General features: G+C 60.5%; 1 protein-coding gene across 6 annotated transcripts in view; it reads right to left on the bottom strand.

Annotated features, from left to right (window-relative positions):
• The window catches only part of Prdm15 (PR/SET domain 15), a 46,141-nt gene that overhangs the window by 18,418 nt on the left and 14,971 nt on the right, over nt 1-12,752 (bottom strand). For 5 of the 6 annotated variants that reach the window (XM_071615015.1, XM_071615016.1, XM_071615017.1 and 2 more), the window contains exons 7-13: nt 8,426-8,662; nt 7,006-7,135; nt 6,023-6,204; nt 5,802-5,896; nt 5,418-5,505; nt 4,632-4,691; nt 1,356-1,523 (exon numbers count right to left, since the gene is read on the bottom strand). In XM_071615015.1, coding sequence (XP_071471116.1) covers nt 1,356-1,523; nt 4,632-4,691; nt 5,418-5,505; nt 5,802-5,896; nt 6,023-6,204; nt 7,006-7,135; nt 8,426-8,662 — 960 coding nt within the window. The remainder of the gene's footprint in view (nt 1-1,355; nt 1,524-4,631; nt 4,692-5,417; nt 5,506-5,801; nt 5,897-6,022; nt 6,205-7,005; nt 7,136-8,425; nt 8,663-12,752) is intronic. The other variant, XM_071615018.1, reaches the window with a different exon arrangement.

Genomic DNA, 12,752 nt, shown 5'->3' with positions numbered 1-12,752 from the left:
AGCTCATGTGAAACAGGTCATTTCTCAACCAGAGAGAAACACGTCCTTAGGTCCTCAGGTCTTGAGCCGTGGGCAGAGCCAGCGCGTATGCATCAGGCAGAGTCCAGAAGGCTCCAGGGCACAAAGGTGCCACGCGGGGGCTGAGGCAGGGTGTGGTCTAGATGAAGGAAGCACCACAGAATGGCCTCAAGGCCACGAGCAGACGCCACAGAAACGGGGTCTGGGGGAGGTGTGAGTTATGGCTGCAGCCCAGCCACCTGGACATGGGGACAAGGGGCCTCTGACAGGGACCACAGTGGCAGACAGCTGCCGGCACTTGCTCTGTGCTGTGCCGTGCTGGGAGCTGGTTGAGCAGGGTCTGGTGCAGCCAGACATGGACCTGGGGAGGGGGTCACGGTCCCCGCGGAGAGAGCGCGCGCAGCTGTGAAGCGCCCCGGAGGCCGGCTGCGGGTCTCTATGGAGCAGCGCAGGGAGGGCCTGCTGAAGACCCCGTGGGCTGCAGCCCAGCCTTGTTTGTAAGGGCCCGGGGCACAGAAGGACACAGGCGAGTCACAGAGCACAGCAGCCGCGGCTTCACCCTGGCCCCCTCACGAGTGCGTGGCTGCGGTTCTCTGTGACGCTCCAAGCGTCAGTGAGCTCTGCTCACGAGGGCAGCTGCCCCAGGACTGCTGGAGCGGAAACAGTGAAAACACGCGACGTCCTGGGTCAGGCCTCGGAGCCCTCGGGTCACCCGGGGTCCCCCAACCAGCAGCAGCTGCACGACGCACAGGGCTCTTCCTAGGCCTGCGGCGGCTGGGCGACTGCTCGCCCCCAGCCCAGCTCCCTGGGTCCCATTCACCCTGCTGCTGCCTCCAGGGTCCAGACGGGCCCTGTGGACGGGCCCTTCTCTGGCTCTTCGAGCCCTCTGTGAGGACGGACAGCCCCAGGCCAGTTGTGCTGGTGACCACGAAGGCACAGAGCGTGAGGAACGAGGGACGGTTGTGGCCCCCCAACGGCGCCCAGCAGCTCTCTGCGCTGCACTCTGCTGAGAGCCCGCCGTGCGCCTGACAGCCAGCTCCTCTGACCTGCTGTCCCACTGGAAGTAGTGTCGCACAACGTTATAAAAACCTTTAAGGAAATTCTTCTACTGACCACTTGGCGTTAGACCCTACGCACGAGGGTCCTCGGAGTCTCTCCCAGGCTCCTCCCGAGCGCTCACAACACCACCCCCACCCCTTGGGCTCTACGTGCTGGCCGGGCCTGGGGAGCCACGAGGCAGGCAGCGGGCATTTCTGGGCACTGCCTAACTGCTTCCCTGGAGGCGGCAGGACGCCGCCGTGGCCCCCAGCCCTCCCTCCCGGGTGCCTGCGGCCCACCTTCCAGGTGCCGCCTTTGGTGGTCCAGCATGACGTCCTTGCGGTAGAACATCTTGCTGCAGACCTCGCAGGCGAACTTCTTGTCCCCGTGCTTCTTCTTGTGCTTGGAGAGGTTGCTGTTGGTGGAGAAGAATCTGAAACACATCTCACATTGGAACGTCTTGTCATCTGTCCAGAGAGCAAACACACACACAGGCTCCGGGTGAGTAACTCCTGGCCAGGCTCAGCGTGTGTCTTGGTGCTAGAGAAGGGCAGGGCTGGGGCAGGAGCCTGCCAGCACGCGGGCCTCTCCACGCCGGGCACACGGTGAGCGCGTGCGCCCCACAGCCCTCCTCCTTCCCCAAAACTCGAGCCCCCCAGCCTGCGCCCTCAGCTCGTCCACCTGTACCACTCAGACCCCAGGGGGCTGTCCTCGCCCTCGAGGCTCAGCCCACCTGCCCCCCATGGCACCCTCCACAGGCTCCGTCCCCACCACACAGCGCCTCAGAGTTCTGCACTGTCCGCAAACTGCCTCCTAGTTCTAGGTCTCTCTTTAGTAGACAGATCACCCCAACACACACTCCCCACACTCTCCAAGCCCCCAGCGATACCCACACCCTGTGCCCTGGGTCCTAAATCTAGTCCCTTCTTGAAGGTAGCCCATCAAACAGCAGGTCCTACCCCTCAGCTCCTGAGCTGCTCCATGCCATCTCTGTCCCATAGCACCCTCCCTCCCTCCACGTACAGGGCCCCGGCTCCTGTCAGCGAGCCCTGCAGAGCTGCCCTCCTCCCTATGCTGCGACGCAGTGGACCCGACGCGGGTACACAGGTGTGTGACACAGGGGTCATCTCCCTTGTCCAGAGTGACGCACCAGGCTCCAGCCCACTGACCAATTCCCACACAGTCTGTGTTGCCAGGCACGCCCCTGAGGCCCAGGAAGAGCCGCTGTGCTCTGCTGCCCCCTGTGCTGGCCCTGCCTGCTGCACTGGAGCCACCATGGACCCAGGTGCTCTCAGGGATGACGTCTGAGCTGGGTCACCTGCCCTGGGCCCTGGGGATGCAGAGTGACACCCTGGCCTCTACCCACTAGATGCTGCATTCCCGCTGGCCCCAGGCGGCTGTGACGCCCGAGATGCCTCAGACACTGCCCCTGCCCCTGCAGTTGAGGCCTGCTGGCCAGGACGTCCTTAGCTTCACTCAGGTGGCTCCAGCGTGCACCTAGGGAGGGAAGACCACACGCACCCAGGGTCACGCAGCCTCACTCCCACTCCAGCAGGTAAAGGCACGAGGACAAGCCCTCTGGCTTGGGAGCCGAGGGGAGGGGGCAGTGGGGACAGCAGTGTCTCTGTGGGCTCCATGCCCAGCAGGACAGCCGGGCTGCAGGCCCTGCATGAGGCCTCCGCCACCCGGGCCAGGAGAAGCTGTCAGGAGGACACCACGCAGCCTCCCTTCCCCGCCATCACTTTCATGGTTAAGCTGGTCCTTCTCGAGGCGATGCGTGGTTTCTTTGTGGCCCAATACTGGAAAGCTTTGCCCCCTTCGGGGCCTGCTACACGTGCACACTCATGCACCCCCTGCAGGATGCGTGTGCCCGTGACACGCAGCATTTTCACCATCGTTTCCAAGGGTGCTCGGAGTTCTACCTGGTTCATCTACCGCGACTCCGCGATACCTGGTACTGCAGGTGACTCAGCAATGCACTCCTCAGTGGTGCAAGTTACCTTCCACTCACTTCCTAAATGTGCATCCTCAGGATGGGTCCGCTAGGGACCCGCTGCTGTGAGACTTTGTGAGTCACATTTGTAGGTTGTTCCATTAAATTACCAAAGACTCCCCCACACCTGGGCCTGCTGAGCAGCCCAGGGGAGCCTTCTTTATGACAGGTGCTGAGCAGCCCAGGTAAGCCTCTTTCAGCAGAGGGCTCACTAATCTGGGGGCCTGGCACCCTGGGACACCAACAGTGCTGCGCTGGGCTACAGCATTCTCTGTCCCAGCTTTGGAAAGAGACCCCCACTTCAAACCATCCCCTGAGCCCACAGTGGCCTGTGCTCAGTGAGGGCAGAGCTGGGGCAGAGCCGTCTGGACTCCGCCTCCTGACCCCCACACATGGAACCCAGACAGGCTCCGTGTCCCAACAACCATCCCTGCCCCAACGACCCCACTGCCAGGGAGGCCACACTCATGAGGTAATAAATGCAGCACTGAGGACAACGCCTGGGGCCCGGGAAGGGTGCACTGAGGGGACGTGGACTGCTGGGAGCCACCCTCTCAGAGAATGAGGGTCCCCCTGTGCCTGAGGACAGGACGTGCTCCTCTGCTGCTCCCTAGCACCCTCTTCAGGTCAAAGACAGCAGTGAACACAGAGAAGACAGCAACACCAGGCACAGCACAGGGACACAGGGACCCAGGGGACCCAGGAGGACACAAAGGTGGGCCTGCTGGGCAGCTTGTGAAAAGCCTGCCAACCACGTCTTCAGACTTTCCCTCACTGGACAAATCTGAGCTCAATGGTGGGAGGACGTGCGTTCCCCTAGGGCAGCACCCCAGAAGGCCAAGGGCACGAGTCGTGCAGATGAGCAGACCACAGGCGGCCTTCCATTTCAGCCTTGGCTCGAACCTTGGAAACAGAGCCTCCAAGGAGGAGAGCTGCCCGCTGCCCAGCTGCCCTGCCCTTTCTACACAGCCCACAGAGACAAGGTCGGGCTCAGCGGAACTCTGAGCTGGCAGGTATCTGCTACTGCTCTGGTCACCTTGCTTCACTCGGGTGCAGAAAAACAGTTAGAAGAGGGCAGCGTCTCTTTCCTAGGCCTGACTGGCCAGTAGCAGAGTGAGACTGGCTTGTCTGCCTGCCCGGTGCGTGCAGAGCAGGGACATGAGGCTGAGGCCTGCCAGGCCCTGGGCACACCTGAGAAGGGGGCTTTGAGTCAGGAAGCAGCACGCTGGACGTTCACCCGGAAGCTTCTGGAGGCTGCACCTGCCCCAGACAAGAATGCTCCAGCTGCGAAGGCCCAGAGAACACGGCCCCGCTGCCCTGCTCAGCCTGACGCAGCAAGGAAGGCGTCCTGGGCCCAGGCAGAGGGGACAGGCCACGGTCTCAAAGCAGAGTCTTCAAAACAGAAGAAACACACAGACAGACAAATGGGGAAGAGTGGCAGACACAGGAAGGACAGCCCGGCTGGGCAGCAGGGGCCACAGGGCTCAGAGACACGGCGGCTGGCCAGCACCCCGGCGAGGGCTCAAACGGAGGCGCGGACGGACAGCACGACCAACAAGAACAGGTGGGGTTGAGGGCTAACCTGGTAGGTCTCTAAGCCGATTGCCACTGGTCCCCCCCTCTCCCGGGTTTGCTATGAGTCCTAGAGAGAGGGAGAACACAAAGCAACAGTGACCCTCCCTCCGGCTCCCTCTGGTCTGCCCACTACTTGGGCCTCCACTGGGGCAACTGGGAGAAGCAGGGCTCCCCCACCCAGTGGGGTGCAGCCAGGCAGGACAGGTGCCCGCTGGCCCCACAGCGTGCTTCCCTCCTCACGGACATGCCTCTACGTTCACGCTTCATGGCTGCTGTGAGCACAGCCTGAGGTGTCCCGCCAGGGAGGCCGCCTCCCCAGCACAGGCTCCGCGGAGCACAGAGCTTCCAGCCTCTCACGACAATTACGCGGTTTCACTCTCCTTTTGGGGACTGGTAGACAGAGCAGGCTCAGAACCAAGTGACCTGGCAGGGAGGCAGCAAAGCCCTCTGCTGGGTGCCAGCAGGGACACAGGCGAGACAACGGGTGGAAAACTGTCCCACAGGCGCAGGGCCCTCTCTTCCCAAGCCCTGTCCCCAGCTTCCCGTTTCTCTCGGGGGCCCTGCTCCACGGTGGCCTTAGACAGGGGTCCCAGGAGCACAGGAAAGGACACACACCCTCTCTGGCACGAGCACTTCTGACCTATCTCCAGAGTAAGTGGCGACTGCACCCAGGCAGAAGGAGCGGGAGGTCCAGCTGGCTGCTCGCTGCTCAGCACGGCCTCGCTTCTGAGGCTCAGCCTCTGCCCTGCTGAGCACGGGCCACATGGGATGGGACAGCCCTGCGCAGCCTCACCTGTCCGACAGTTGTGAAACTCCAGCGCGCTCTCCATGCGGAAGGTCTTCCCACAGGTGCCACAGCGGTACCGGTACTCGCCGTCCACCTGGTTGAGGAGACAAGTCAGAAAGGGAGGCCCGCACGTGGGGCCAGACCACTCCCTCCTGGGCTGGCTATGCCACAGCCCTTCTCTCCTACTCCACCTAGGGGCTGTCCAGCTGCCCTAGAGGGAGAACCATGCTGGGAAACCAAACTCCAAGCACCCACCACTCCTCCCCATGCCCCGCCGACATCTACCAGGCTGGGCAGCTGGTGGAGGCCAGGGCCGGAGGACAGGGTGCAGCAGGACTCCAGGAGGCTCAGCTCCTTACAGCCTGTTCCCCAGGCTACCAGTCCACCCACCTCGTTCCTGCTGTGCTTGTAGGAGACGTGCTGCTTCAGGCTCTCCTTGCGGCTGAACAGCTTTGCACATTCTTCACACTTAAACAGCTTGTCACCTGAGGAACCGAAGGAACCAGGTCACTGCTTCAGGCACTCACCAGGCAGGCCGCCTGCTCCGCTGACGGCCCAGGTGCGTGGGAAGCTCAGTGGGCCCGTGCGGCGGGACGCGGCCTGGCACTCACCGTGGGAGCGCACGTGCCTGCTCAGGTTGCTGCTGTTCTGGAAGACCTTGCTGCAGATGCCACACTGGTGCACCCGCTTGTGCTCCCCCAGCTGCCTCGCCAGCTTCCGCCGGATGCCGTGTCTGCTGGACAGAACCAGGCTCCTCTTGAGGGCGATGGTGCTGCTCTGATGGTGTGTGAACCTGCCCAGTCGAGACAGGTGGAGACTCAGCGCCCAGAGAGCACGAGTCCAGGTTGCCGTCACCTTGGAGGGGCCTCCCACCAACACCTGCCCGAGACCGAGACTGCCAGAGAGGAGGGCAGGGCCGCGCCACCGCAGCTCCAGGCAGCTCACAGGCAAGGCCTGGACCTCAGGCAGCACCGCCAGGTGCCCTGTGACAGACACACTTCCATCAGACAGCCCGGAGCTCGGGTGGAGCCTGGACTGTACCACCTGTGTTCCAGTGTCCCTCTTGGTCCTAGTCACAGGAGCCAGAGACGCAGAGATGGAGTGAGGCACTCCTCATTGGGGTGCTCTCATGCCTTACAGAGGAGGCGGGCCAACATGCGACATCATGGACAGACCTGCAGAACAGCAGGCTAGGTCCAGGGGACGACCACTGCAGGCTACTTATGTGGACCGGGCCACTGCGGGTGCCAGCAGCAGGGGAGACGGGAGTCACGTTGGATGGGGTCAGGGTTTCGTTGTGGGGGACAGGAGGTTCTGTAGATGGATGGCGGTGATGGCCACAGAACACCTGCACCTCCAGCTGAGCACTTAAAACGGCCAGAGGGGTGCGTTTCATGTCACGTGCACTTTGTCACCACAAAAAAAGCCTCAACTTCCCACAGTGGATGACCAGTAAGCTCCTGAGCTCCAGAACATTCTGATGCTTCCCAGGCATGCAGGGCTCTGAGGGCAGCTCGTGCCCACTCATGGGGCTCCCTGGGCGGGTAGCCACGGGGCGCTCCCCCCGAGGCTGCAGCGTCCAGGCAGGACTTACTTTGGCACGGTGCTGCCGTCGTGTGTGTGAGGAGCCAGCTTTCCCAAAACCAGCTCCACCATCCGCTCATCGGGAGTTGCGCTCACAGGCTCGTCTGGTGGGACCTCGGTGATGATCTCGGCCACTTGCTCTGTGCAAAGGGGACATGACAAGCCATGTCATTCCCTGGACGGGGACAAAGCCCGTCTATTCCAGGAGCGTGTGTTCTTTATGACAGCAGAGGGCTATAATGGTGGACCCATTTGTTGAACTTCAGAAAGGAAGAGAAGTGGGCTCACTCGGAGCCCCACGCTTGTGCCTTCCCAGTACAGAGAGACAGAACAGCTCCTGGACCCAGGGAGCTTCGTCAATGGTGGCTCTGTTTTAAAGCTACATCGCTGTACCGTTACTTGCCTCTCCAACACATTCTGTACAGGTAATGGAATCTTTTAATTTATAAGCTAGTTCAGACAAATGTAGAACTTTTAGAATTAGATACACCACCTTGAGAATGTTCAAAAAGCAAGTAACCATTCTGTGAAAGAGTCAAATGTCAAATGCCCACAGTGACAGGCCCAGGCCAGGACAGGATGGATGAAACCTAGAAAGACCACGGCCACGTGCCGGCACACCTCTCCAGCCACGAGTGACACACCAGTGGCACACCCCTCTGCCCCTTCCCATCTTCTCCACCCGCCCGGGAGAGCAAACTGTTCCTCCTCTGTCACTTCTAAACCAGCTGGGCCGGGCGGGGAGGACAGGGAGAGCGAAGACCACTCGCAGAGCTCCTCCAACTCCAGGACTTTCCTCGTTCACAAGAAACCCCGGGGCCGCCCAAAGAGTCAGAAGAAAGTCCAGTCCAGTGGTGTGGGTGGGAGGGGCTGGCCTCTGACCACATGCCCTGTCCTCAGGCATGAGGCCACTGGGGCTCTGCTCAGCCAGCAGCTCGGGCAGAGGCCACGCGAGGACTGCAGGGCCGAGCTCTGTGGAGGCTGAACACACAGGAAGTGAGGCCCGCACGATGAGCTCCACCAGGGCCGGCCCCAGAGGCCACGCACAGGAGTGGGTGAGCAAACTGTGGGCATCCGCACAATGGGCCAGATGCTGGCAGTGCTCAGGAGACGGACACTGACAGACCTGATGGACAAGCCTCACGCCTGGACGCTCCTGTGAGAAGCTGGGAGTCCTGGCACGGGCAGCCTAATCCATGCCCAAGACCACAGGGGAGTGCTGGGAGGTGGGAGTGTCCTCTGTCCTGATGGCAGGACGGGTCACACGGTATGCTGGGTTGTCAGGCTCCATAACCCTTTTGTGTACGATGCGTCACGGGGAAACTGCATTTCACAGGGCTGAGGGGTCGGGGCGGGCTCCCACATGGCCTCTGTGTGGAGGGGAACAGGTGAGTGGTCCCAGGCCACCCGTCAGCCAGCATGGCTCTCACCTGCTGGCTCTTTGTCCTCCACGATGACCAGAGGCTGCTCCGGCTTTGATGCTTTGGGTTTTCTCCCCCTTCGAGGCTTTTTCTTCTGGTCTTTGGTGGCCCTGCTCTGGACGCTGGCACTCTCCGGCACTGCAGGGGGCTGCACCCGGGGCGGCTGAGGCTCCTTCTCTGGGGCTGCCTCATGCTGGCTGCCGGCAGGAAGGCCTTTCGCTTGCTCCAGGTGGCCCAGGAGATGCTCTGCAGGAGGGAGCAGCAGTTAGGAGCAGTGTGCCCGCCCTGCCCCGTCCTGTTCCCACAGTGGGCCCTCGGCACGGGAAACGAAGACCCCATGCCACTGCACCCAACACAGCCAGGCCAAGCCTCCCTTCTCCGACGTGCCCACGGCCGGAGCTTTTCAGACTCAGGAGGACTGTGGACTTGGGGTTTCAGAACGTCACAGCCTTTCAGATTTTGGATTTTCAGAGGAGGGATGCCCAATTTGTAAACCACGTGAGGAAGGCAGGGCAGGTTCACCACAAAGGCAGCTTTGCACACCATGAAAGCACACGCAGACACCGGCACAGAACACACGCACAGGGCGCCCTCTTCTGTGATGCAAGTACAGGTAACACCTCTAAGCTCATTTTTATTTTCTATTTATTTTAGTTTTATTTTCTTATTTTTATTTTTAGTTTTTCTGCAGTGAATAAGTGGTACTTACTAAAAAGGTAGCATCTGAAGAAGACGATTAAGAAAAACTCAACCCATAATAAAATTTTCTTTAAAAATACTACATCAAAGCAAAAGGGCTTTGCTCTGTTTTCAACTTGGGAAAGCCTGGGAGAGTGCAGTGGACAGATCACAGAGAGCACAGGAAACGGCAGCCAGGAATGGCACTCAAGGCCAAGGCGGCCACCATGGCAAATGGAAGGCAAGTGGCTCAGAGGAGCTGAGCTGCCGGGCACAGAAAGGAGGAGGAGGGAGTGGCCAGGGGACGAGGGGACCGGGCACATGCAGAATGGAGGCCCCTCTGCAAACTCGTGCCAAAGATGAGTTCTTCCCATGGAAAACCTGAACTATTCACCATGGGCACAGGCTCAAGAGGCTATTTCTCCTCGTTGGTTCAGTATTTAGAGGAACCTTGCAGGAGAAGCAGCCCCCAAACCCAGGTCCAGTGTAGGAAGGACAACAAGAAAGACACAGCCAATGTCACACAGACAACCAGCAGGACAAGTGGTCGACGCGCCCACCTGACTGAAAACACGGGGAGGCAGGTGCCCAGCAAGGGAGACGACGCCTCTGCCCAACACACAGAGGGAGCTGACAGCCAGAGCGTGGGCACACGCTGAATCAGAGGCACGCCGGGCTGTGGCCGTGGGACAGGCTCTTAGTGCACTCAGGGCCCAGGGGCTGGGAGACGCGAACTCAGGTCCATAAGACAGGCACTGTGGCACACCTATGATCTCAGTGACTCAGGAGGCTGAGGCAGGAGGATCATGGGTTCAAAGCCAACCTTAGCAACTTAGTGAGGCCCTAAGCAATTCAGTGAGACCGTATCTTTAGATAAAATATGAAAAAGGGCTGAGGATGAAGCTCATTGTTAAGCACCTATGAGTTCCACATGGACTGGGAGACACAGGCTCAGTTGGCAGAGGGCCGGGGGCTGGGAGATGAGGGCTTCCTCTCCCCCTTGCACCCAGGTGTGGCAGGCATTTGTGACAACTTCTGGCCATCTGTCAGACACCTTTCCTGTGCTCTGCGACATCTCCCCATCTGTGCCCCACCTTCCCAGGAACCCCCTCCCGGACCTCTGCAGGTCTGCGGCCTGGCTCTGGGGCAGTGAGGAAGCAGCAGCCCCGGGACGTGTTTCCTGGCAGGTCGGAGCAGGCGTCTGCTGTCCAGGCTGCAGAGTTTGGCTGGAGCTCAGTGCCAGTGTGGGTGGCGGCGCCTGAGCCCAGGGGTCTGCTGCAACAGCCCTACGGTGGGCGTCGCTCCTTCTCACCCTTCCTGGGGATCCTGCTGCCTTAACGACCTGGACCTGCCCCTTCCCATTCAAGCACCAGCAAGCGAGGTCTGTTGCTGGAGCAGCAGCCAGTGGGAAGGTGTCCTCCTGTCTGGACAGAGGCCCTCTTTTTCCAGTGGTCCATCCTCCAGCTTCCGGGGGTCAATGACACAGGGGTTCAAATTGAAACCCCTGCCCCGTGTGAAAATGCCCTTGTTCAAACCTAACCTGTAAGCAACACCTGGCTGGGAAAGTGTTTTCATCTGGGGCAAAGCAGGGTGACGCCATTTGGATTCTGTGTCATGTGTCATTTGCCCTCTCTGTCTCTCTCTCAGGCTCTTCTTCTAATCTCAAGTTTTCATTCATCAGGTGCCGCTGGCCCCTCCAGCGTGGAACCCAGTCCTCAGGCTCTGGGCATGTCCTCTGCCCTCCCCTTCCCCTGACCGCCCCTGGCCATGCAGGGCGGCTCGGGTCCTGCAGCCTTCTCACCTCTTCTCAGGGCGTGCTGTCTCCATGCCCTTCCTCCTGGAAGACTCCCCCATGCTGTCCTCTGCGACCACAGCTGTTCTCTCCCGTCACCTGCTGTCCTGGCTTCCAGGTGCAGTGTCTGCCCCTCACCGACTGCTACCTCTTGGGGTTCTGGACTTGGCTTGGTTTTCAGTTTCCTCAGAACAAGCCATTTTGAAGGGTGGTTTGGGGGTCTTCTCTTGCACTGGACTTTCTTCAGTGTCCACAACACTCATGTTCCAGATGGGTGCGTGGGGGCGTGGCTGGGCTTCCCTGCAGGATGGTTGGGGTGAGTGGCCATGTTGTGGGGGACAGCCATCTCTTCTTTCGGATTGGCCAGTTTCTCCCTAGGGATTCCCTCCCTGGAATGAACCCTGACCGCCCCTGTTCTGGGAGAAGGATTCTATTTTGGAGAAAGACATGAGGGAGAAGGCAAAGGGTCTCACATTTCAGGACTGAGACTTGCCGAGTCCCCGGGGCTCAGTTCCACTCCTGGTGTCCCCAGTCTTGTGTTCCTCTGTGCTGGCCCCTCCTGAAGGGGGACCCTTGGCCTTCTGCTGGGCCGACAGGGCAGTGATGCAGCTGAGGAATGGGGCAGCGAGCACGCCAGGCAGACTCCCAGTGACTGCCCTGTCCTCTCCTCCAGGCACGTGGCACTCCCAGCTGCCCACACTTCTGGAGCGCTGTGGCAGGAGTGGATGTGCTTCCTGGGTCCTGGCCGGTGTCAGTGGCTCCTGCTGGCTTGGTAGACGTCACCGTCCCACCTGCTGGCTTCCAGGCTGGCCTGCTGCCTCACGCTCCCCACTCTGTATAGACCCGTCATTCCCACAGGATTCCAGAGGGCACTCAATTAGTGCACCCACCGATGCTCCCCACCCAGCCAGGGCCTTGGTGGACTCCTGAGGCATGAGCAGGCTCTGTGGCACCCAGGACAGCTGGCCCCTCAGGGGAAAGGACGAGAGCATCTACTTCCCCAGTTAACAACTGCCCCTGGGTCCTGGCCCTCTGCACAGTGGCCTGAAGTGCACAAGCCAACTGCCTGAAGTCACGCTTCCTCCAAGTTCAGCGAAGGAGAAACACAGAAGTTCAAGTTCAAAGTTGGTTTGGAAGTTAACCAACCTCCAGGGCCCTGAAGCTGTAAAATTGAGCCTCCTCATGTCAGACAGGTGAGCCTCCCAGACACTGCCCCGCGGAAGGCAGCTTTGGCACGGTGTGGCCATGCGCCATGTGGCGCCGCGGAGTCCTCGTGCTCCCTGTGACAAGAAGGCAGCACTGCTGGTGCAAATGCATGGTCCATCCTCTGCAGACTGGCTCACCACAGGCTTGGACCTGTCCTCAGTGCCAGTCCACGGTGACACAGGGCCCTCCACCCTCAGCTCCTGGGCCATCAGGTTGTCCACAGGACACCCCAAGAGAGGCTGCAGCAGAAAGGAAAGCCTGTGATCCTGTGGGGGGTTCTGTAGGGTAGGCTGAGGTCAGCAGGGGCCAGGGGCAGGCTGGGCTGCCGCACGACCTGGCAGGTCATTGTCCACTCTGGCCTCAGTATGCTCATCTCAAATGGGTGCCGAGCCATTCAGAGGCTGTTGGAGACCTCAGTCAATGTGTGCTGGTAGAACTCTACCGCCAAAGTGGGGGCATAAAACAAGAAGTGCTCATGAACTGAGTGACCACATTCCACTCAGGTGCGCTGCCCCTGCTTGCTAGAGTCCCTGCAGCTGGACCTTGTCCATCTCAGATGGCACTCCTAGGAAGCTCAGAAGCAGCTCGCTGCTCCCACCTTGCAACAAACACAGAGGCTTCTCACTGCCCAAGTGTGCGATACACCCTGGCCAGGGTAAA

The sequence above is a fragment of the Marmota flaviventris genome, chromosome 8, assembly GCF_047511675.1.
Source record: "Marmota flaviventris isolate mMarFla1 chromosome 8, mMarFla1.hap1, whole genome shotgun sequence".
NCBI classification, from domain to species: Eukaryota; Metazoa; Chordata; class Mammalia; order Rodentia; family Sciuridae; genus Marmota; species Marmota flaviventris.
This window is presented reverse-complemented; position numbering and strand designations above follow the sequence as displayed.